The sequence below is a fragment of the Trachypithecus francoisi genome, unplaced genomic scaffold, assembly GCF_009764315.1.
Source record: "Trachypithecus francoisi isolate TF-2019V2 unplaced genomic scaffold, Tfra_2.0 Lachesis_group1, whole genome shotgun sequence".
NCBI lineage: Eukaryota > Metazoa > Chordata > Mammalia > Primates > Cercopithecidae > Trachypithecus > Trachypithecus francoisi.
This window is the reverse complement of record NW_022681454.1, coordinates 65,287,243-65,309,724: the sequence shown is the minus strand read 5'-3', so window position 1 is coordinate 65,309,724 and position 22,482 is coordinate 65,287,243. Positions and strand designations below refer to the sequence as shown.

Genomic DNA, 22,482 nt, shown 5'->3' with positions numbered 1-22,482 from the left:
ACCCCCACTCCTGCCCGCCAGAGAACAACCCCTCTTTGCCTGTAATTTTCCTTTACCTACCCAAGTCCTATAAAATGGCCCCACCCTTATTTCCCTTTGCTGACTCTCTTTTCAGACTCAGCCCGCCTGCAACCAGGTGATTAAAAAGCTTTATTGCTCACACAAAGCCTATTTGGTGATCTCTTCACACGGACACGCATGACAAGCAGCAGCTACAAAAGAATGTATGATTTTAAATAAAACTCAAAAACAAGCAAACTGTATTGTTTAAGTTTACACACATAGGTGGTAACACTATAAAAACAAAGAGACAATTATCATAAAAGGTAGGATAGTGGTAATTACCAACGGGTATGTGGCAGGGAGCTAGCTGGTTGTGACTGGGAAGGAACTACATGGGTAGTTTCTGAACTGCTGTCAATATATTCTATTAAGCTGAGTGCTAGTTATATAGTTACTTTAAAATTATTCCTTGAACTGCATATTTATATTTTATGTACTTTTGAATATATATGTATTTTTGAATATATATTTCTCAATAAAAAACAAAGTTATGACATAGAAAGAGCAAAATGAACACATATTACCAATGGATAATTACTCTGATCCTCAAGAGCTCAACTCTCTGATTTTTGTTTCAGAGAAAGCATTCAGATTATATGTTTTTGAATCTGTGAAAAGTGAAATCACTAAATTCATACACAGTGATTATATAAAATTAGATATGTGCAATCACGATAAATTTGATTATATTCATTATAGTGGAAAGATTTAGGTCACAAGATTTTTTTTTCCCCCAAAATTTCAAAAGAATAATTTTCTGTCTTCATTTTACTAATTATAAAATAATTATAAACATAGTTGCTTTTTTAATGTTCCATGAATTCACCAGAGTGTGACATAGAAGATTAAAAAATAAAGATATACATTTATTTCCATATCCTACCTTTGGGACAATTTATGAGGAACTTACAGACAAGTAATAGAACTGCTTTGAACTCTAAAAAGAAATAGACTTTACAAATCCCTAACCAGTAGTATGGTACTTAGCAGATCTTCTAGGTTTTACATGGTCACGACTATTTCTCTCCAACTGTTTTAAAATAATTTCCTGGAGCCATTTGAGGACATTTGAGGAGCACAATGTCCCTCCACACCTAATAACTGCTGTATCTCCATGATTGCAAACTTGAAAATTAGGAAACACCAAAGCAACATTACTCACAAAATAAACAGCAAAATCAGAATCTCTGGAGTCAACTTATGAAACATGATTTACAAAGATATGCTTACATTTCTTAATTTATTTTTAATAAGTAAAAAATTACTCAGTGAAACTGTACAAAAATCAAATCATTAATTTTTGCACCTGTTATTTCAGTCATCAACAGTGATTTCATGGTACAGAAATAAAATAATGGGAATTATCATTAACTTCATCCTGCCTTTCTAGCTCAGTACAACCAAACAGAAGAAATTATGGCAATAACCATTAACTATAGAAAAAAAGTAATGGAAAAATGGTTGCAGATTTAATCACAAAATGAACTTAATTTTTGTTGATTTTGTTTTATATGCTAAAACACTACTATCTATAAATATGCATTGACAGCATCGTTCTAAATTTTACTTCTGAAGAGATGTCGAGACTTCAATAAAATATAAGCAAGTTACTGGATCATATTTATGGATTGCTGAATGACTACCCGGAAAATATCAGTTACTTTCAAAGAACACAAAACAAAGTGAACATGGAAAAAAGTCTTCTTTGCAGAAGTCCTTTTATTAGTCCTATCCTCTAAAATTCCAAGCCACAGAGCCTTGATATTCCTGGATTCTATTTTAAGTAATCTTAATTTTAAATATGACACTTGGGATATGCACAATGGGAAAGGGTAGGCTATGTGAACAAAATTTATTTTTTCCAAAGGTAGTCATTTTCTTTAAATTCATCCTATCCACTTTTGCCCACTTTCCAATGTACAGATAATCCTTTAATCATGCAAATTCACTCTCCACTTCCACATACAGTTTCCTCACTTTGGTACTTTTACAAAAGAGGGAAACAATACAGCTGGTTGATAAAGTAATTCAAAGTATTTGTAAATGAAATAAAAAGAAAGAAAGTATAATACATAGTGTAAAAAGATACCAAATTGGAGTAACACTGATGTTAACCTAGTCTTTTATTTAACAAAGTACCTGCTAATGGTCTGAGAAGGAGAGTAGAAGGAAAGGAGCTAGAGGGAAATGACTTCCTATGGTTAAAAAAAAGCCAATTGCTTCAGAATGCATGATAGTCTTAGTAATAAAAGAATCATTTACTATTTTCACTGAGTTTACAGTGTTGGGTACTACTATTTACATCATTTTAATGAAAGTACTTATAAAAACATCTGCAATAGTTCATACCAGAAAACAGAAAGTTTCTCTCAATAAAGACCTTAAAAAATAAATTTTTATCTTCATTAACTCCCTTTCTGGGAATGAGAATGAAATAACATGCTTCTCTTTAAAAAAAAAAAAAAAAAAAAAAAAAAAAAAAAAAACAACAACAACAAAATTTAATACCCTAATTAGGTTTCTGGGAAAAAAAAAAAAAAAAAGACTACCCTAGCAATAATGTTTAACATTCTACTTTTCATCTATTTCTAAAGACACTCCCTTTACAAAATCTTTTAGTTTTATATATTAGAACAATCAGGTTTAAAGTCTCACATAAATAAAATCTCCACATTAGAAGGCATACTGAAGAATCAAATGGTTAGCCACATTTGTCTGTTCACATTCACGGATTCTCTAAGAGCGTTGTGTGAGTCCATATAATACTGTTCACATTTAGTCTAAGTTATCATGTCTCATCTGACCTACTGCTCCTACAACACTGATGCTATCAACAAAAATTCTGATTTTTGGGACACAGTGATATAACAAACTCTGGTAAAACCAGTAGAGGTAACAGGATGGTAAACTGTAACTGCACAATTTAAAATGTCCACCCTTCATCCACCGCTACCATACCTCTTCCTCCCAGTGGTATTGGATTCTCAAAGCCTAATCATATGAGAGGTGCAGGGTGCCGAACACTATTTGTATAGAAAATCAGTCTTCAATACTAAACAAAAAAGAAATTCATAAAATAAAATAAAACTTTTTGGATAGCTGCATTTGTTGCTTTCAATTTCTTCATCCATATCTGTTCTGGTCATACATATTTTTTCCTTCTTTTTATCCAGAGAGATTAATACACAGATTGATACACAAAACTTCTGTAAATGGCATTCCAGATCAAAGTTGCTTGTGATCATAGCCATGTGTGAACCGTGAGACAAAGTGTATACTAAGCCCCAAAATGTTTTATAATTCTTCAGTGCAGTTTCTTACTGATGTTTCCCTTAAAATTAAGGCTTAATGAAAGAGAAATCCATAGTATCATGAGCTGATTTTTTTTTAGCTTCTGAATTAAATGCACTCTTTCCAAAATTAACTGGTCCTGGAGTAACATTAAGACAACCTGTATTAATCAGTGTCATGACTGAAGTAGTATCTTACTGGAGGTCCAGGCAAATCTTCATCTCCATCAATGTCTGGAGCAAATGACACAGTAAGATCCACATATTTCTTTTCAGTAGAAGGTTTTACAAGTTTATGCATTCTAAGAAAAATAAGCAAAAATGAATACTTTGGTAAATTCTATAAAATGAAAAAATGATTTGCTGACTAATGCCATCCAGAGAACCTGGACTTGTATCTAGACTTTAACATCTAATAATACTCTGCTTTCATATATTCATTTTCCTTTACTAAAAGATCTGAACTCAACTCATTTACCTAACAGTGAATAAATTTGGACACATTGCTCATGATAAAGAATACAAACCATTTATTAAAAGACAAAAAGGCTCAGCGTGGTGGCTCATGCCTGTAATCCCAGCACTTTGGGAGGCAGAGGCAGGCAGATCACCTCAGGAAAGGAGTTTGAGACCAGCCTGGCCCACATGGCGAAACCCCATCTCTACTAAAAATATAAAAACGAGATGGGAGCAGTGGCACATGCCTGCAATCCCAGCTACTCGGGAGGCTGAGGCAAGATAATTGCTTGAACCTGGGAGACGGAGGTTGCAACGATTTTAAAAAATTGATTCTCCTCCTAAACTTCCTCTTAAGTTTGGAGGCATCATAAATTCAAACATTTCTCTGTAAACAGTAAAAAAGCAAGCTAGAATTTAAACCTTAAAATGCAAGCTAGAAATATGAAATAAAAGACATTCTCAGCTTTTTCCCTTATATCCAATCTTTATCCTGTCTATTTACTGAAAAAAATCACTCTTTGCTATAGTCACTACTGCCTTAAATGAAGTCATCATCTATACATCCCTTAGATAACTGTATTCTCTTCTAGCTAGCTTTCTCTAGTCTCTTTTCTACCTCCAATCTACACTGCTCCTAGAATTCTCTTAAAATATAAATTTGTTGTATTCTCCTGCCTAATAATGTTATTTATTATACACTGTGTACCTACTTCATGCCAGGCTCTGAACTATGTAATCAATTTAATCCTCAGTAGCTCTTTCCATTTCACAAAGATATTTTGTCCGGTACATAAACTTTTCATTCTTTCCACCATTCATGTTCACCATCTCATGCTTGAGTCATTCCAAAAAAAAAAAAAAAGTGTGAATTCTAAATTCCCAAATTTAGAATTTAGTAGGAGTTCTAAATACTACTCTTAATTTATCCAAAAGATACTTAGGCATCCTAATGAAGATCAATATAAGGCAAATTAATGCCTTAGCTAATATAACAGTAGTTTTACTTTTGTATGTATGCTCTTTTTAGCTGCAAAGACTGTTGATTTTACCTGGAATAATCCTTCTTCAAAGGTAGTTCAAATGAAATCTACCCTGAACTAGAGGTCTGAGTTAGCACAACACTCTGTAAAAATTTTCATTATCACAGTTATTCAATTATACTTTAATGATTAACATCACCAGAGGTGAGACCTAGCCAGGTCACTGTCTCAAGAGTTACAAGCAGAGGGAACAACTAAAGCAAAGGTCCCACAATGGAGCATCATTAGAGTGAGTATTCAAGAATAAGGAGGCCAGTGTAGCTGGAATATTGTGAGGGCAAAGTAGGGAAGGAACTTAGCAGGATAATTAGGAATCAATTTCCTTTAATAGACTGTGAACTGTTTGAGGGCAGGGCTTGATGAACATGTATGATAACAAAATATTAACAGGACTAACATTGGTGGAATACTTCTTACATGCCATTATACTATTAGCCCTATTATTTTAGTGTTCAACTATGGGCACAATCATCCCTATTTGTGGACTTGCAGCTTTTTGAAACTAAGTTTCAAAAGCTACTCCAGGTAACAAAATTAAGTAGCTGAGCAAGAATGTGAACCCAGGTCTTTCTAAAGTCAACCTCATGCTATTAATCACAATCCCACTGACTGACCTAATGTGTTCAGTACTTAACAGGTACTCAATAAATACTTGCTAAAAGGACAATCTAATAAAATGAAAAATATTACTATGCTGGAAGTTTCAAATATTGGCCAAATCTTAAAAGCATTTTTAAATAATTTGCCACAAATTTTAAACTCCACTAGTCAATACACTTTATGACCACATACATAAAAAGTGGACACATATGACCACTGCAGCATAAAATAAAGGAATTCTAAACACTACTCTTGCTTTATCCACAAGATACTGAGGGATCCTAATGGAAAACAATATAAGGCAAATTAATGCCTTATCTAATAAAACAGTAGTTTTACTTTTTAAGGTATAGATAATACAGACCGGATTATAATTTAAGAATGATTAACCTCAACTGATTATCATAGTTAAAGCCAATAGATACGTTAAACACAACCATCATGCAGAGATTCCTTTACTCGTCTAACAAATATTTGTTGATAACCTTTTATGTGCCAGGTATTTATCTAAGGGCTTGAGATACAACAGTGACAAGATCAAATAAAGATTCCCACTCTTGTGAAATACATGTTTTAGTAGCAGGTAAATAGCTAATATACAGTACATGGGCCAGGTGCGGTGGCTCATGTCTGTAATCCCAGCACTTTGGGAGGCTGAGGTGGGAGAAATCACCTTAGGTCAGGAGTTCAAGACCAGCCTGGCCAACATGGTGAAATCCGTCTTTACTAAAATTACAAAAATTAGCCAGGTGTGGTGTTAGGCGCCTGTCATCCCAGCTATACTCAGGAGGCTGAGGCGGGAGAGTCGCTTGAACTCAGGAGGCAGAGGTTGCAGTGAGCTGAGATCGCGCCACTGCAATCCAGCCTAGGCGACACAGTGAGACTCTGCCTCAAAAACAAAAACAAACAATAAATATAAGCAAAATACACAGCAGCACAGCAGTCATACGACAGTAATAAGTGCTCTGAAAAGAAAAAGTAGAGAAGAGTAAAGGGGACTAGGCATACTAGACTGGGGCCAGGGACAGGTTGCAATATTAAATGAGGCCTCTTCAGGAAGTGCAAAGACCAGAGGTGAGACTTGCCCAGGTCACTGTCTCAGAGTTACAAGCAGAGAGAACAACTAAAGCAAAAGTCCCACGCTGGAGCATGATTAGAGTGAGTATTCAAGGACAAATAAGAAGGCCAGTGTAGCTGGAATATTGTGAGGGGAAAGGAAGGAAGGAACTAGAAGGATAACTAGGAATCATTTAGAGCCTTGCAGATCACTATAAAGACTAGTTTTCTTTGGTTCTTTCTTTCGGTCTCTGCTCAAATGCCACCTTAACAGGCAAGACTACGACAGGCAGAGGGAAAACCCAGACTACTCAGTATAATATAGCAACTCAACACCCTCAACTCCCCATATTTCCCATATTTCCTTTTCCCTTTATTCTTCTTTAATTTCCCCATAATACTTACTACCACCTAACATACTTGCCTTATTGTTATGCAAACTCCTTAAGTAGGAAAGAACTGTAGTTTGCTAACTGCTATCTCCCTAATGACTAGAATAGTACCTGGCACACAGCTGGCACCTTAAACAATAATTGTTTTTTTTTTTTTTTTTGAGGCGGAGTCTCGCTCTGTCGCCCGGACTGGAGTGCAGTGGCCAGATCTCAGCTCACTGCAAGCTCCGCCTCCCGGGTTTACGCCATTCTCCTGCCTCAGCCTCCCGAGTAGCTGGGACTACAGGCGCCCGCCACCTCGCCCGGCTAGTTTTTGTATTTTTAGTAGAGACGGGGTTTCACCGTGTTAGCCAGGATGGTCTTGATCTCCTGACCTCGTGATCCGCCCATCTCGGCCTCCCAAAGTGCTGGGATTACAGGCTTGAGCCACCGCGCCCGGCCAATAATTTGTTGAATAAATGTGATTTGGCAGTTTGATTCCTCATAAGCCTGGTCATTAAGTGTTTCAACATAAGAGACGGATCCACTTTTACTTAAGTGTACTGACCAAATCAGGTTTCTAAACCTATTAACTGAAGAGCTGAATCTCTCGAGAAGTAGTCTGTTGGCCTTCATCTGGCAGATTCACTGTCTTTATTAACGTCATTAGACAAGACTAATGCTTTTATCTGAATTATAGCAACCTCTATATTTAATTTTTTAGTGTGCAACAACTTATTTTTAAATTCTTGTTATTTGCTGCATAAAACATTGAATACTTACGTTAACTTCAATCTTTTTGCATGACCAGGCATTACAGGAACATAAAGCATTTTGACTCCCTGTACCACCATTGTTGGCTCAATTCCATACTTCTCCTAAAAGTGAATATCCAAAAAAAAAACGATGAAAGCCTCGCTCAAACATAAAATGCTTATTTAACATTGTTCCTAAACAATGTTTTATGACCAGTAAAAAAAAGCAAATTCATGCTAAATAATTATAACTTCCAATAAAATTATAAATAAAAACAAAACAGAAACCAGACATAAAGCTACTAATGAACCAAACGAATAAAAGTATCTCACTTTGACTGCATTTATGAAATCCAAGAGGGTGAAATCTTCTTTTCCATGTACAGTCCATCGATCCCAAATTGTAAACGATATTTCATTTCTGTTATAGAAAAATATTCAGAACAGAAACATTGAAATTTTCTTCCCTTTAGTGATGATACAAGAAAAAAAAAAAACAAAAAAAACCACTTCCAGAAGTCCATTATTTGTGATTGGGCTAGAAATTAATGTGGGGAAATAAAGGATAATATACCTTCTAAAATAGTCCAATCTTATTTCCCCATCACATCATACAGATAATCACTTTTAATCAGTACCTTGCTGATCCTTCCAGTGTCTCATTATAAATCCGTACGTTTTAGCAAGAGAGTGTTGTCTCTCTCTTTTTAAAATGCATGGGTTTCACTGTGTGGATGTTCCAGTCCCCTGTTACTGGACAATTTTGTACTCTCATTAGTAATGTATGAGAGTGCCTCCTTTCTCACACCCTTGCTAAGATAGCTTTTTTTCAAGTTTTTGGTTGTTGCCAATCTGAAAACTAAAAAGTACAGGCCCAGGAATTGTTCTGCTTTGTCACAAGCTTATGGAGTTCTTCTAAATCTCATGACCTACACATTCAGACACCAGGGTACCTTCTAATTCATCTAGTAGACACAGATGAAACCTATATGCCAAATAATGTGGTAGATAAAGTATTGTAAGGGTTCTTTGGCTACTTTAGTCAGAAATATTTAATGAAGATGAGGTTTGAGTTGATCTTGAAGTGATGGCAAGAATTTACACATACACAATAGAAGAAAAAAAAGAGGTGAAGCTAGTATTTTTCCTTTTTAAAAGGTAAAGTATTTTATTTCATTCTCACTACACAAGAGAAATAGACCTTCATACATACCTGATTTTAGTTTTCCTTACTTCAGATGTCTCTGTAAATACTATAATTGGAATGGCTAAGTTAAGAAAACAATTTTTGTAAGCTTCAAATGGATAGCCACCAGTTACTTTGATCATCTCCAAGGCAACCTAGATAAGAGAAGGTGATATGATAATATAAATAGCCTAAAACTATCTGTGATTTTAATTGGATCTATTCAATTTTCACAAGTTTTTAAGCATTTCTCTACAGATAGTAAAAGCAGCTATAAGACTAATGTAAATTTCTTATTATAGGTCTCTATACTTTTAGTATATTTTATACTTTCTTTTTTTTTTTTTTGAGACGGAGTCTCACTCTGTTGCCCAAGCTGGAGTGCAGTGGCCGGATCTCAGCTCACTGCAAGCTCCGCCTCCCGGGTTTATGCCATTCTCCTGCCTCAGCCTCCCGAGTAGCTGGGACTACAGGCACCCGCCACCTTGCCCGGCTAGTTTTTTTGTATTTTTTAGTAGAGACGGGGTTTCACCGTGTTAGCCAGGATGGTCTTGATCTCCGCCCGCCTCAGCCTCCCAAAGTGCTGGGATTACAGGCGTGAGCCACCGCGCCCGGCCTATATTTTATACTTTCAAATCTTCAACCTACTTTATACATAGTAACAGTTATTTAAAAAAAATATTAATTCAACCATATAGTCTCCCTACTTTGAAAGCACATGCTAGAACTCAAAAAACACAATGGTCTAAAATCACTTAATACAGGGGTAAATAACTACATAGCTTCATAGATAATTATATAGAGTAATGATGTAATATGGCATAATAACTAGGGCCGCACTTAAAGATTCTGAATCATTATGAATACAGATCAGGGAAGTTTATTTTATTCAAGAAAAACAGAGTACCTGCTTTTGAAAGACGTAAAGATCAGTGAAAAGATTATTGCCTATAAGAAAAATTATAATCTATCTTGAGCTTATTTTTTATTTTAAAAATGTATATTTAGGGCCAGGAGTGGTGGCTCATGCCTGTAATCCCAGCACTTTGGGAGGCTGAGATGGGTGGATCATGAGGTCAGGAGATCGAGACCATCCTGGCTAATACGGTGAAACCCCATCTCTACTAAAAAACAAAAAAAAATTAGCCGGGCATGGTTGCGGGCGCCTGTAGTCCCACCTACTGGGGAGGCTGAGGCAGGAGAATGGTGTGAACCTAGGAGGCAGAGCTAGCAGTGAGCCGAGATCGCACCACTGCACTCCAGCTTGGGCGATAAAGCTAGACTCCACCTCAAAAAAAAAAAAAATGTATATTTAGGTAAAACTTCAAAATACAGATGACTGCATTTTCAGAAAGTATTTTGAAATTTTAAATTATGTGATCCAATATCTATCCTTCCCTTTCTAATATCTCTGAGTGACTGGGTTGGTATGATGGGGAAGTTAGGGAAGAGGCAATGAAAAAGGGGCATTTTTATTTAAGGAATAATAAACTTACCAAGCCAGAAACTGTAGCAGTGGTTGTTGCGATAGCGGGTATAATTTTACCAGCTACGCGCTTTGTTTTGAAACGGTCAGCTGGTTCAATGCTGTACATTTTGGCACGAAGATTTGATGCAGCTGTGATGAAATCTATGTGTCCATTATGATCGTCATCTTTTTCAAACGAAAGCACTGCCATCTGAAGGTCACCTGATTATACCAACCAGAAAAACAAAGTTCCATAGCAAGCAGTAAAGATTTTAATAGGTAAAAAGCAGTGTGGGTTTACTAACTTTTAAAGATTCCTTTTTATATTTTTACATGACTGAGAAACATAAGAATCCAGGCAACTAATATTGAAGGCCATGAAAACAGCTTTTCCCATGATTAAAGAGAGCCAATTTTTTCAAATTAAAAAATAAAAAGAAAGAAAATGATGGTTTTAATGCCACTAAACTAGAGACGTTTCTGTATTTAAAAAAAATTTTTAATAAATAGCAAAATAAGGAAGTTGTGTATGGCACATCTGCTATTAAGAGGTTTACAAAAAAAAGCCAACATTAGGTATAGTTCAAAAATTTATTCCACAAATCCTACTCTGAAACATTTTCCTTCTGGTAACTAAGAATAGGCTCAGTTGGTCAAATTAAAACAAGTAATTTCTGAAATCTTCGTAGATCAGTGGTTCCCAAGATCCTTCTAATTATTGTTATTCTGGGTTATTTTTCCTGAAATTCTACTGGTCCATGCTTAAAATCCCAAAAGTTTGGGAACCACTAATTTATAAAACTAAAAGACGGTGAGCAGCTCAAAACAGATGAGTATATGGGTGTTTTTAAGGAATTAAAAAATTCAGTTTTCCTGTATTTTTATATTTAAGTCCATCTAGCAAGGAAGTATATATAGGTCATTCTGTATTCCCTGTCAGTAATTATGCAGACTAAGAACCTAAGAAGAGTTCTGTTTATAGTTCTTTATCCTAACGTGATTTAAATGGGTCTGTCCAAAGATTAGTTTCCACAAGGACCCCATTAAACTGAATTTTTAATTCCTTAAAAACAGAGCTATTCATTCATGGTTTTAGACCTGCTCACCATCTAAAGAACTAAAACAATCAGAAAAACAACAACAAAGCAGTTAATGTGATTTGGAGAATAGGACTTCAATCTTTGAGGGTAATAGTGGGGAAAATGACGAATTTAGTCACAGTTACAGATGAACACTGACTTTAATATGATCATGAAATCAATCAATACTATCATCATTATTGTTGCTGTGATTAAATTCCACAAATTCTTAGGTGTAGAGCTTGGTGGAAATAAAAACTCACCCAGTTTAAAACATTTTTATAAAGATTTTCCCTTACTTTTGGTGGCTTCATTAGATAAAATAGCCTTTTCTAGTTGGAAAATTGCATTCCTCTCATCTTCACTGCTAATAGGAACGTGGTCCGGTTTCCTTGCAGTTTCATCGGTTTGAACAACCTTTGAATACATGAATATAATTTTATTAATGTTATTTCCTGCATCTAAGTTTGGTTAGCATTTAACTGTTTTGTCAAATTACAAACAGAAAATATTTTCTCTCTATATTTTCATCAGATTATTAATCATTGGTCCAATGTATTTTATACATTCCTTTAGAAGGCATTATGATGTTATTCATGTATGTATTTTATTATCTATCTTCTCACACAGGCATGTAAGCTCTATAACAACAGGGATCTTTATGTATCTTGTTCACTGACAGAACTCCAGTATATCTAACTTTTAATACCCACGATGATATAGTGGGCATAAAAAATATTTACTGAGTAACTCATACAATCTAAGTCCATACTGATCTTTTTAAAAATTCCACACTAGAATAAAATTAGTATTAATCAACAGTTTTGTGATTCTGACAAATCTACTTTAAACTCAAGTTGCACTGACAAGAGCAAGAGCAAGAACCATTCGTTGTGATATCCTCCAGGTTTAGAATGGGACTTGATATAAGTCCAAATTCCCAAACTATTTGCTGAATGAATGAATTTTTAAACATACCTTATTGGAAGGTTTGAATTCCTGAATCTTTACTTCTGAAAGAATATTCAAGAGGGCATCTGCTGATAAGTCCTGTTTTTAAAAAAGTAATTTTACCAACAAACATTTTCTTCTATTTCTAAATTCTAAAGCTAAAAAATAATCCTACAAAAGGTCCTTAATCATATTACAATATGTGAATACTTCATTATCTGAATATGTAGACATCCATTTGAGACATTTACCTTTATTTCTATAAAAATATCCCCCCATAAAGGTTATGGGGGAGGAGAAGATAAGGGGTAAAAAAGTACTTATTAGTCAACAAACTTGAAATTTTAGTTCTTCTGCAAATTTTTTAAAAGGCAGTTTTAGGACTGGTTGTAAATATAAAACTGAGTGACATGATCAGTCAGTTTTAATTCCTTTAGCTTTATGTTTTATGTTTTTAATGTTTTACAAAGTTCCCTGAAGTAAGTTATACTCAGTAAGTAAAATAAGTAAATGGAATTCATACCTTAAAAAGGAGGGAAATATTTAAATGGTTAAAGATGAACTTAGATGAATTTAAAGCTATGGGTTGCATTTACATTTATCATTAAGAAGCTGTTTGGCAAAAGCTGAGACATAGTGCTTTTGAGGTCAATTACCACACTCACCATGAAATTACCACTGATTTTCCCAAAAAGAATATCAGACTGAATGCCACTATTTTTACCAAATATTTACAGTTTATTTGTATGAATTCCAAAAAGGATTAATCTACAACATTGTTATCTGAATCCAAAATAGCCAATATTAATTATGGGATCTGATTCATATTTCTCTGTTCAGTGCACCTAAAAGTACAGCAATTTACTTAGCTAGAATATGCATTTGTGAAGAAAAGAGACAGATGCCTCTCAAATAAAACCGTATTAGGCTCTTTAGATGTTAGTCAATGAAGATGATGTTTAAGACAATGAGTATGATGCTAAAGTAAGAAATGTCACTATAAGGGAGCATTTTCAGATTTCCTGAAAAGCACATAAGTTATTACAAAATAAATCAAGCAAATGTTAACAAAGAAAATATCTTTGAAATATTTCAAAATTGCGATGAAATGGTTTGCCATGGCTTTTTAGAATAACTAGGATAACTGAAGCTGATAAGCAAGTTATAAATATTTTTAAACCAAAGTTTAACTGCTTTTAACAAATTGTGCTGTTTTTCACTGCTTCAACTCAGAAAGAAAAATCCGACTTCTACTTAGCAATACTGCAATGAGCTTTTAGCTTCCATTATGTTAGTATGGGTAAAAATACAATAAAAGTTCTACATCAAAAGCATGATTCTTATAACAAATAAACATGTTTTGATGAAATCAGTGCATCAGTCATCTAATTCTAATTTGGTTTTGCATCACTTGCTAAGGCTTAAAGAATATCTTACCTCTTCTGTAAATGGAATACAATATACTGTAGCATATAGTTTTGCAGCATTCTGAAGGAAACTGAGGTGCCTTTTGAAATTAAAAAATAAAGCAAAATTTGAATGCACAGTTTTAAAGATAATATTTACCTCATTATGAACTATAGCCTTTAAATGTAGTTTGAAGAAATATAATCACAGAATTATTATTTCAGGATTTTTTTTTAAGTTAGACAAAAATATTCTGGTCTACACCAAAACACTACAGAAGTTATAAAACACAAAATATCAAACAGTTATTCTCGAAAACACTTAACATTCAGGTAGTGATCATGACTACCTTGGGAAGAGTGAGCGGACAGAAGCAGAAAACTCAGACCAGTGAACAATAATTCATTTTAAGTCATAAGAAATAGTATATATTCGGTCTTAATGAGTATATATCAAGTTCAAACTAAGTAAATGTGTTTATTTAAAAACAAAAAAAGAAAGTCTTATAGAAGAAGCAGTCCAGCATAAGGTGACTGGAAGCCTAAAACCACCACCAGATGAGAAAATGAAACATAGAGTTATCTGCTGAAAGGAAGGTTAGTGAAGGCAAGCTAAGTATTTAAAAATATATATACATAAGTTTGGGTGTGGTGGGATGCACATGTAATCTCAGCTACTTGGGAAGCTGAGATGGGAGGATTGCTTGGGCCTAGGAATTCAAGACCAGGTTGGGCCACCTTGTGGCCTTGTCTTTTTAAAAAAAAAAATAGTGAGACCTTGTCTTTTTCAAAAAAAAAAAAAAGAAATAGAAAAAATACATACACACACAAGTGTGAATCTAATGTGTATCTAATATAGTGCTTCAAGGTATTCACACAAAGACCAACTCCTTTGAAAATAATTTGAGATTTAGGGAGTTATTCAGTAGTAATTATTTCTTCCTCCATATAACTGAAGATTCTTATATTTGATTTCATTAAATGTAAAAACAAATTTACTAATTTATGGATAAAGTAAAAAAGGTGATTTTGGTTTCACTTTAGATATTTATTATAAATAATGAGGTTATTTACCATGTAAATGAATGGATTCACATTTGTGTGGGAAGGATTGTGGCTGGCTTTCTTGGGTCAGAATGACTTGTTAACTCTTAAATGAACAGGGATGAAATAATTTAACATTAAAGAGCCTAAGGGTTTCACTCTGCAATGTACAGTTAAGGAATTTACAGTGAAGAAATATATAATAAAGGATACATATCAAACTAAATATAAATACTTACAAAGGTTCGTTTAAATCAAATTTTATTGGAGAGGGTGGCCTCTTTGGTGATTGCCAAAACAAACCTGGCAAAAATATACAAATGTTATTTTCAACGTATGTAGCCAGTAATAAATGTCATTAAAATTTATTCTCAACATTTATACTTACTACCATCTTTTAATCGTATGTCCAGAGGGAAACAGTGAAGAAGCTGAAGAGCCTAAAGAAAAAAGAATGAATTAAAGACACCCACTACTTAATATTATCTGAGAAAAAATTTAAAAAAAAATTAAAAAATGTGTGTAGTAAATATACGCACATGCTTCAAAAATCAAAACACATTAAAAGATACACAGTGAAGTCTCCCTACCACCCTTGTATTCCATCTGTCCATTCTCCCGTCACTGCCCCTCATAAATGAAAAATCTAAAATATCATTTTCTATCACTATTTGTAGATTCATTGGGAGGTGGTATCTATAGCAAACAAATGTAGATTACTTCACTCCTTTTTATATAAATGGTGGCATATTTTACATGTCATTCTGTTCTTTTTAAAGAGCTAATACTTAAATTACAAAACCAGAAAAAACACACAGTACTTTGTAGTTTTGAAATGATAACATGTTTGAGATTTGCTTCAAAATCACCTGGGGGAAGGTAAAAATGAATGGGGATGGTGATGAAACAAGATTTATCTATGAATTGATAACTGCTAAACCTGGGTGATAGGTAAATGACAATTACATTAGGGTTCATTATACTATTCCCTCTACATTTCTATGGCTGAATATTTTTCATTATAAAAAAAGTTTTAAAAAAATCATAGAAGATAAGAACTAAAGAGTTCCTTAGATTTTTGAAAAAGGAGTCACTGATAACCATGTTAAGAACAATTTGAAGAGTAATGAGCAAAGAAGTCAAATTTACTGGGTGAGGAAGTGGTAACACTGAGTAGTACAGACCATTTTTCCAAGAAGTAGAGCTCTGACGAAAGTAAAAAGACAGAAGAAGTATTAATGAAATATTTTTAAGTGGGGTGTGGTGGCGTGCACATGTAGTCTCAGCTACTTAAGGGTTGAGGCAGGGATCACTTGAGCCCAGGAGTTCCAGGCCAGCCTGGAAAATATAGGGAAACCCCGTTTTTGTTTGTTTGTTTGTTTTTTCCAAGTTGCTTTTAAGGAAGATGAACTAAAGAGCCTAAAGAGAGGGAAAGACTAAAGAGAATGCAACACACATTTCAGCAACTGTATTTAACTGGAGGTAAGAATACCAGCTAATATTTAGTAATTTTTTATGTGCCAGGCTCTGTTCTAAATGCTTTATAAGTCTTACCTCCTTTTATCCTCACCACTGCCTTATGTATTAGGTACAAATTTATTATTTCTATTTTACAGATGGGGAAACAGACATAAAGTGTGATTATCGAATATGGGTGGAAATGGCAAAATCCCAGCAAAATTTCTGACTGAATACGTCTATTTTCTCAGTTTCTTGCTTCTTCTATTCTGAACAATCTTCTTTTAGATTAGCATGTGCTCTTATTTAACTTACTACTAACTTCTGAAAAGCTTGCCAAAAGAAAAAATATACATTTCAGGTCAATGAAATTAATTTGTTAATAACTAAATAAGTCAAGGTCAGACTTTTTCTTAATGTCTCACAATGCATACTTACCTTATGGTTAAAATACTTTTCAAACTTTAATCTTGCTAATTCTACACACTGGGACCAATTTCTAGGTCTTCTGCTAAGTAACTTTATAACTTGAAAACAGCCTTCTAAACTGTGTCCACTCTGTATCTTCTAGAATGGTAGAGAAAAAAAAAAAAAAATCAACATACTTCCAATTACAAATATATATACATCCCCCACCAAAAGTTAGCCTAAGTTTGAAGTGTCAACTCATGTGTTTTATGCTTTTCTTTTTTCACCTCAAGCTCCTTTTCCCTTCCTTCTTCTTTAAGCTCTTTCTTTTCTGTTTGAGAAGGGGAAAGGTAAGAAATAGCACACAAAATTTTAACTCTGATTTGTTATCTTACAAGTTATCCTCATATTTTCCTAGCTGTAAGTTATCAGTACTATAATATATGTACTAACTAAAAGTGCTATGAATATTTGATACTAAAAAGTGGGCCTTGTTAGCATAAGATTAAAAGAAAGTGAGAAAACATCTTTAAAGTTGCCTTCACTGTAAGAGTAATAAGTCTTGGAGATAATTGTTCCCCCATGAAATTTTAACTAGAACTTACCTCAATTTTTTCTTTCCAAAGGGCTTAATGAAAGCCCTTTTATTATTTGTAGCCCTTCTATCATAATTATCACATCTTTAGTAGCTTGAACCATATGAATTGCTGTTTTGTGAGTCAAACATGGTCAAATATTAACAATTCTGTACAGTTCAACCAAACCAAAAGGATAATTTGTGACCTAATTTCAAGATTCCTTATGTATCATTTCACTTTTTATATACAATCACTCTTTATGGAGGTAAAACAAATCACTTATAGATGACTTGAAAATAAGATTACACTGACACAAAGTGTTAAGTTTGTATTAAAATGTACTGATTATTACCTGTAAGACTTCTTCTGCAGATGAATAGGTTTGCCAAAATTTGTTAAACAATGAAGGTTTGTGGGAAAAGGAACTTTCAAACTGTAACAGAGAAAAGGAAAAAAAATTACAAATAGAAGGCTGTTTAAAGTCAGAAATACCTTCTTTCTCACTTCAAAGAAAATAAATTTAAAAAGGAACTTTTACCTTATCTCTTGCCCACTGTATGGTATGTTCAATAGCAGCTGGAAAGGATTTTAGAGTACAAAATGGTATTTCCTCTTCTGGGGGATCCCGCTAATTTATAAAATATGACAACAGATACTTAAGGAGCAGCAATGACCAATTTTTATTGGTTTAATTTACTTTTGAGCTTTAAGGCTCAAAAATCCAAAGATAAATAAAATCCAACCATACATTTTTATATCTTCGCTCTCTTAGGCAATAAGAGAAGTGAATTCTTTTGACATTTAACCTATTTGTTAACAGCTATGTAATGTCAAACATGAATCTTATTTATTATTTGTTTACTCATTTAAAGCACCATGTAGTACTCATGACACACCATCATCTATAAATCATTCTTTTCTTCATGAATCAAGGTGAAATTTAAAGTTTTATAACACTCCCTGCTTTGAAAAGTAATTCAGGAATACCCAGTATAGTGCTCGAAAAGCATGAGTTTTTCCATAGAGAAAAACATCTGGGAGCAGAAATATGTCCTCAATGCCTGATACAGGTTTCTTGCAGAAAGCATGTATTAAATAAATGGCAAATACCTAAGTCTTTTTTTGTGGATAAAGTACCACTGAAGAAATCCACATTCTATTATAGAGTACATTTTGCCTAGGTTTATTGGTTTACCTAATCTAAACTGACTCACTTCATCTCAGCAAGTGAATAAAATTTTATGTCTTTGTTGACAGTTCTAACCTCAATCTAATGGTTTGTTCTTATCAAACAATCTTAAACTCAAAGAATATTAGAAAACTAAGCAGCTCTGAGAAATAAATAGTAACCAGAAGAATAATGCTTCAGAGACACCAGACACAAAATTCTGATAATTAAAAAAAACGTTCAATTATATTTTTAAAAATGTGCATGCACATATGTATGAACATCATTGGCACAGCAAAATCAGAAGGATTAGGAAAGCTAAATCAAATTGTTAAGACAAAAATTATAAGATATAAAAAAGACATTTATTTCAAAATACCGATTCACTTACATGACTATTGTAAGATTCAGTTAAATGCGGTACAATAACTTCAGTGTGTCCCTTAGTGCCCATTGTTCCAGAATCTAAGAGGGGCCTTAGATTTGCTAAGCAACGACTATTTGAAAAGATAACAAGTAAAAAACAAAAAAGTGAGCAATAACAATGTAACTAAAGGACATCCTACTACTTTCTATTGACCGTTTCACATACTGATCACTTCTTGAATGCAGTATTTCAGGAAAACAGATACAGTACTATCAAACAAACAGTGGATCAATCCTGTTCCCCTATTCTGCACTATATATACAAATTTTGTTGTTCAATCTAGTAATTTCTCTCTTTCCTACTACTAGTACCCTAAATCTGGGACTTTCTTAACCTTTATCTCTCGGTTAATTCCTAATAGTATTACTCCTTTTCCCTTGCTTTGTATTTCTTCTTTGGTTATTTTCTAACTACAAGTTGTATCACACTATCTCTTTTCAATATTTTCTTTATCCCAAATAATATTAATCTTCTTTCTCAATACTTACAATACTTATATTCTACAAATTTTTATTTCTTAAAGTTTTATTTTCTTCCCCTCTTTGGCCCAAGATTACATACTTTTCATATTTTTCAACTGATAAATTATCCTCTGATAATATATCTGGCTCTATACCCTAACATTGAGGAGTCATATAAACATGTAAGGTGAACACATTTAAAGTCATTCATTCATCTACTTATTTAAGGAATATTTAATAAATGACATCATGTGTTCAGCCCTGAGGATACAATGACGGAAAGTAAATGGTCCCTGGATGAATGATTTAGTGAGGACACAAACATTAAATAAATATGTATACCAGTAAAAGTAAGTGCCAGGAAGGAAGAAGTACATAGTGCTATGAAAATCACCATAGGAGGATCTAATTTAGAATTTGGGGGAAAAGAAAGTCTGTTTGGACAAAGAAATTTAGGCTGAAACTGAAAGGATGAAGAAAAAAAGCTAAACTAGATGAAGAGTAGATAGGTAGATTAGAGATCAGGAATGTTAAAGCAAGAAAAACAGAACTTTCTGAGGCTGAAGAATATTGTGTGTAAGTCCCTGAGGTAAAAAAGTGCTGAAGGCCTGGTAAGAACTTAAAGGCACAGACAGAAGGAGCAGGGGCAGGTCAGAGCTGCTGCGGGTAACCAGCATGAGCTAGCCTGGTAGAAGAATATGAAAAAACAGAAGAATATGCAAACAGTTAAGGGAAAGTGCCGAGATGATGGATTTTCTCCTGCTGCCCACAAGCAGAGGGACTTGGAGACCATGCAGGTGAAGCAGAAAAGGGAAAACAAGAAGGAGGAGGAACCTAAGTAGCTGTATGGTTTGGTGTCCACCCCCGTGCCCTTCGTGCCCTTTGCCTATGGGCCTGAAGCCAGTCCCACCACACTCATGTTTCCTCCTCTAGTGCTCAGAGGACCCAGTACTGATGGCATTTCCTTTGCCCTGAGTTTGCAGTGGGTGTATTTTGTGCTTCCTTCTCAGGTAGCCTCTCTCCCCTGGGCCATTCCTGGGGGTGAAGGAGTTACCCCTTCTCTGTTTTCTATTGCAATGGGACTTCACCCAAAGTATTAAAAATAGCTTTATAATTCAGAAAAAACAAAAGACAGCCAAAAAACTGAAAGATACATACAGCTAGAATAAGGGAGCCAAGGAAGACTGGTAAATGTTACACTGGCGTGGTGAACAGGGAAAAGCACTCCATGAAAAACATTTAGGTTATGTTACAGATTTTGAATTTCATTCTAAGTATAACGGGAAATCATCAAAGGGTTTGTGTTTGAGGAGTACTACAATAGGAACATAAAGAATAATCAGATAATTCCGTAACTTTTCAATAAGTAATGTGGGAAACAGAAGTGAAAACCAAAGATAATACTGTAGGAACATGAATTTCAAGAACATACCTGTCTACATATCTCCTGGCTTCCACATTATCTAATGCTGTAATAATTATATCTTGTTTAGTATAGAACTCATCATTGTAAATGGTCTCAGTGGCTGGACATACTTTGTTCAGGTGTGCATCTATCTTTATCTGAGAATTTATTTTCAGAGTAGCATCAGCAGCAGTATAGCTTTTAGGTTTCTAAACAAATAATATAAGCAGAAGGAATATGTTAAACAACAACAAAAAAAAGGACTATGATTTTTCTATATACTCCAGAGTGGTAAGAATGTGTTAAGTTCAATCGTAGTCCATATATATATATATATATATATAGTGAGAGTAATGAGACCAGTTTTCATTTTTGGCTTGTAGAAATTACATTCATTGCAATCACACTACATTAATAATGCACATTAGTTCAAATAATTTACAAATTATTAATAAAAATCTAAACACCTTCTATCTCATAGTTAAGTACTTTACAGTTCTTAAAAAAAGTTAAAAGTCCAATCACAACTTTTCCTTAGTAATAATGTTTGACTTGGTAAGTGCCTAGAAAAAAATGATAACACACTCAGTAAAACATCGGAAATCAACTCTGCAGAAGATAAGTTCTTAGAGATATGAGAGTTTAATACTTTGGTACTAACATTTTAAAATTATTATTGTTTCTGGATGGATATATTTTCAGAAATTATTTGTATTTCAGTTTTATAAAAAAGAGTACAGTGGTTCCTCATCTGCCTTCCACACCCCCCAAAATGCCTAAAACTACAGACAGTAACAAACCCTATATATACTATGTATTTTCATATACACACATGTCTATGATAAAGTTTAATTTATAAATTAGGCATAGTAAGAGATTAATAATAAAACAAAACAATCAGAACAATATACGTTAATAAAAGTCATATGAGTATGGTCTCTCCCTCTCGAAATACAGAATCTTATTGTACCACACTGTACTCATCTATTTTCAGATCCTGGTTGACCATGGCTAACTGAAACTGTGGCAAGAAAAACTGTGGATACCATTGCTAAGGGGTACTACTGCACTCTAAATATAACTTATTCTTTATTTTCTTAAAATGATTTAGTGACTATTTTTAAATCGTGATTGTTATTTCAGGTGCTGTCACTGTTCATTTGCATTTGCTTTGGCACTAAATATGTTCAGGCCATTCTGTTTAAATTCACACATCTAGTTTTAATGGTATTTCTGTTTCTTCTCACATTCTTAGGCTGACATATTTCACTTATCAGTGTTCTAAGTGTACAAACAAATGAAAACTTTGTTAGAACTCAGTAAAATAAGAATGAACAGGATTTTATAGTTCTTCTCTAAGTAAAATGAACCAAGTTAAGAAAAGACACTTTGCAACATATTTAAGTTCACAACGGACCCTGTTACTTTCTCTCTTATATTTGGATAAGGGAGGCAATTAGATTAACTATGACATCTGTTTTAGTTACTTTCTGTTCATGACATTACTAAGCTTAGTTTACTAAGACTTGCAATGAGTTGTTGAACAATAAATAAAAACCTTTTTTGTTTTAATTTTTCAAAAACTTTTTTTAGGGTAGAACTGGTTTTTCCCTAGGTTGCCCAGGCTGGTCTTGAACTCCGAACCTCAAGCAATTCTCCTGTGTTGGCCTCCCAAAGTGCTGGGATTATAGGTGTGAGCTATTGCGCCTGGCTGAAACATTTCTAAAGTAAAAGGAAATTTGCTTGACTAAAAATGCTTTTTTTGCAATGGCAACAAAAGCCAAAATTGGCAAACAGGATCTAATTAAA

The 22,482-nt window shown here is 33.9% G+C and overlaps 2 protein-coding genes across 4 annotated transcripts in view; one reads left to right on the top strand and one right to left on the bottom strand.

Annotated features, from left to right (window-relative positions):
* Positions 1 to 1,274: 1,274 nt before the first annotated feature.
* UBA6 (ubiquitin like modifier activating enzyme 6) overlaps positions 1,275 to 22,482 on the bottom strand; it is an 82,193-nt gene continuing 60,985 nt past the window's right edge. For 2 of the 3 annotated variants that reach the window (XM_033214549.1, XM_033214550.1), the window contains 15 exons: positions 20,701 to 20,882; positions 18,772 to 18,877; positions 17,751 to 17,840; positions 17,565 to 17,645; positions 16,665 to 16,793; positions 15,157 to 15,208; positions 15,008 to 15,071; positions 13,756 to 13,825; positions 12,346 to 12,417; positions 11,667 to 11,784; positions 10,317 to 10,510; positions 8,848 to 8,975; positions 7,968 to 8,055; positions 7,663 to 7,757; positions 1,275 to 3,655 (listed from right to left, as the gene is read on the bottom strand). In XM_033214549.1, coding sequence (XP_033070440.1) covers positions 3,520 to 3,655; positions 7,663 to 7,757; positions 7,968 to 8,055; positions 8,848 to 8,975; positions 10,317 to 10,510; positions 11,667 to 11,784; positions 12,346 to 12,417; positions 13,756 to 13,825; positions 15,008 to 15,071; positions 15,157 to 15,208; positions 16,665 to 16,793; positions 17,565 to 17,645; positions 17,751 to 17,840; positions 18,772 to 18,877; positions 20,701 to 20,882 — 1,605 coding nt within the window. In that variant the 3' untranslated portion in view covers positions 1,275 to 3,519. Of the gene's footprint in view, positions 3,656 to 4,522; positions 4,647 to 7,662; positions 7,758 to 7,967; positions 8,056 to 8,847; positions 8,976 to 10,316; positions 10,511 to 11,666; positions 11,785 to 12,345; positions 12,418 to 13,755; positions 13,826 to 15,007; positions 15,072 to 15,156; positions 15,209 to 16,664; positions 16,794 to 17,564; positions 17,646 to 17,750; positions 17,841 to 18,771; positions 18,878 to 20,700; positions 20,883 to 22,482 lie in introns of all 3 variants that reach the window. The other variant, XR_004437997.1, reaches the window with a different exon arrangement.
* On the top strand, positions 19,940 to 20,110 carry LOC117085554 (small EDRK-rich factor 2-like). Its single transcript, XM_033214551.1, has one exon. The coding sequence runs from the start codon at positions 19,967 to 19,969 to the stop codon at positions 20,108 to 20,110; it is 144 nt and encodes a 47-aa protein (XP_033070442.1). The 5' UTR covers positions 19,940 to 19,966.

Bases quoted from the DNA above. Each gene is read 5' to 3' on its own strand.
- LOC117085554 (XM_033214551.1), top strand. From the start codon at position 19,967: ATGAAAAAACAGAAGAATATGCAAACAGTTAAGGGAAAGTGCCGAGAT.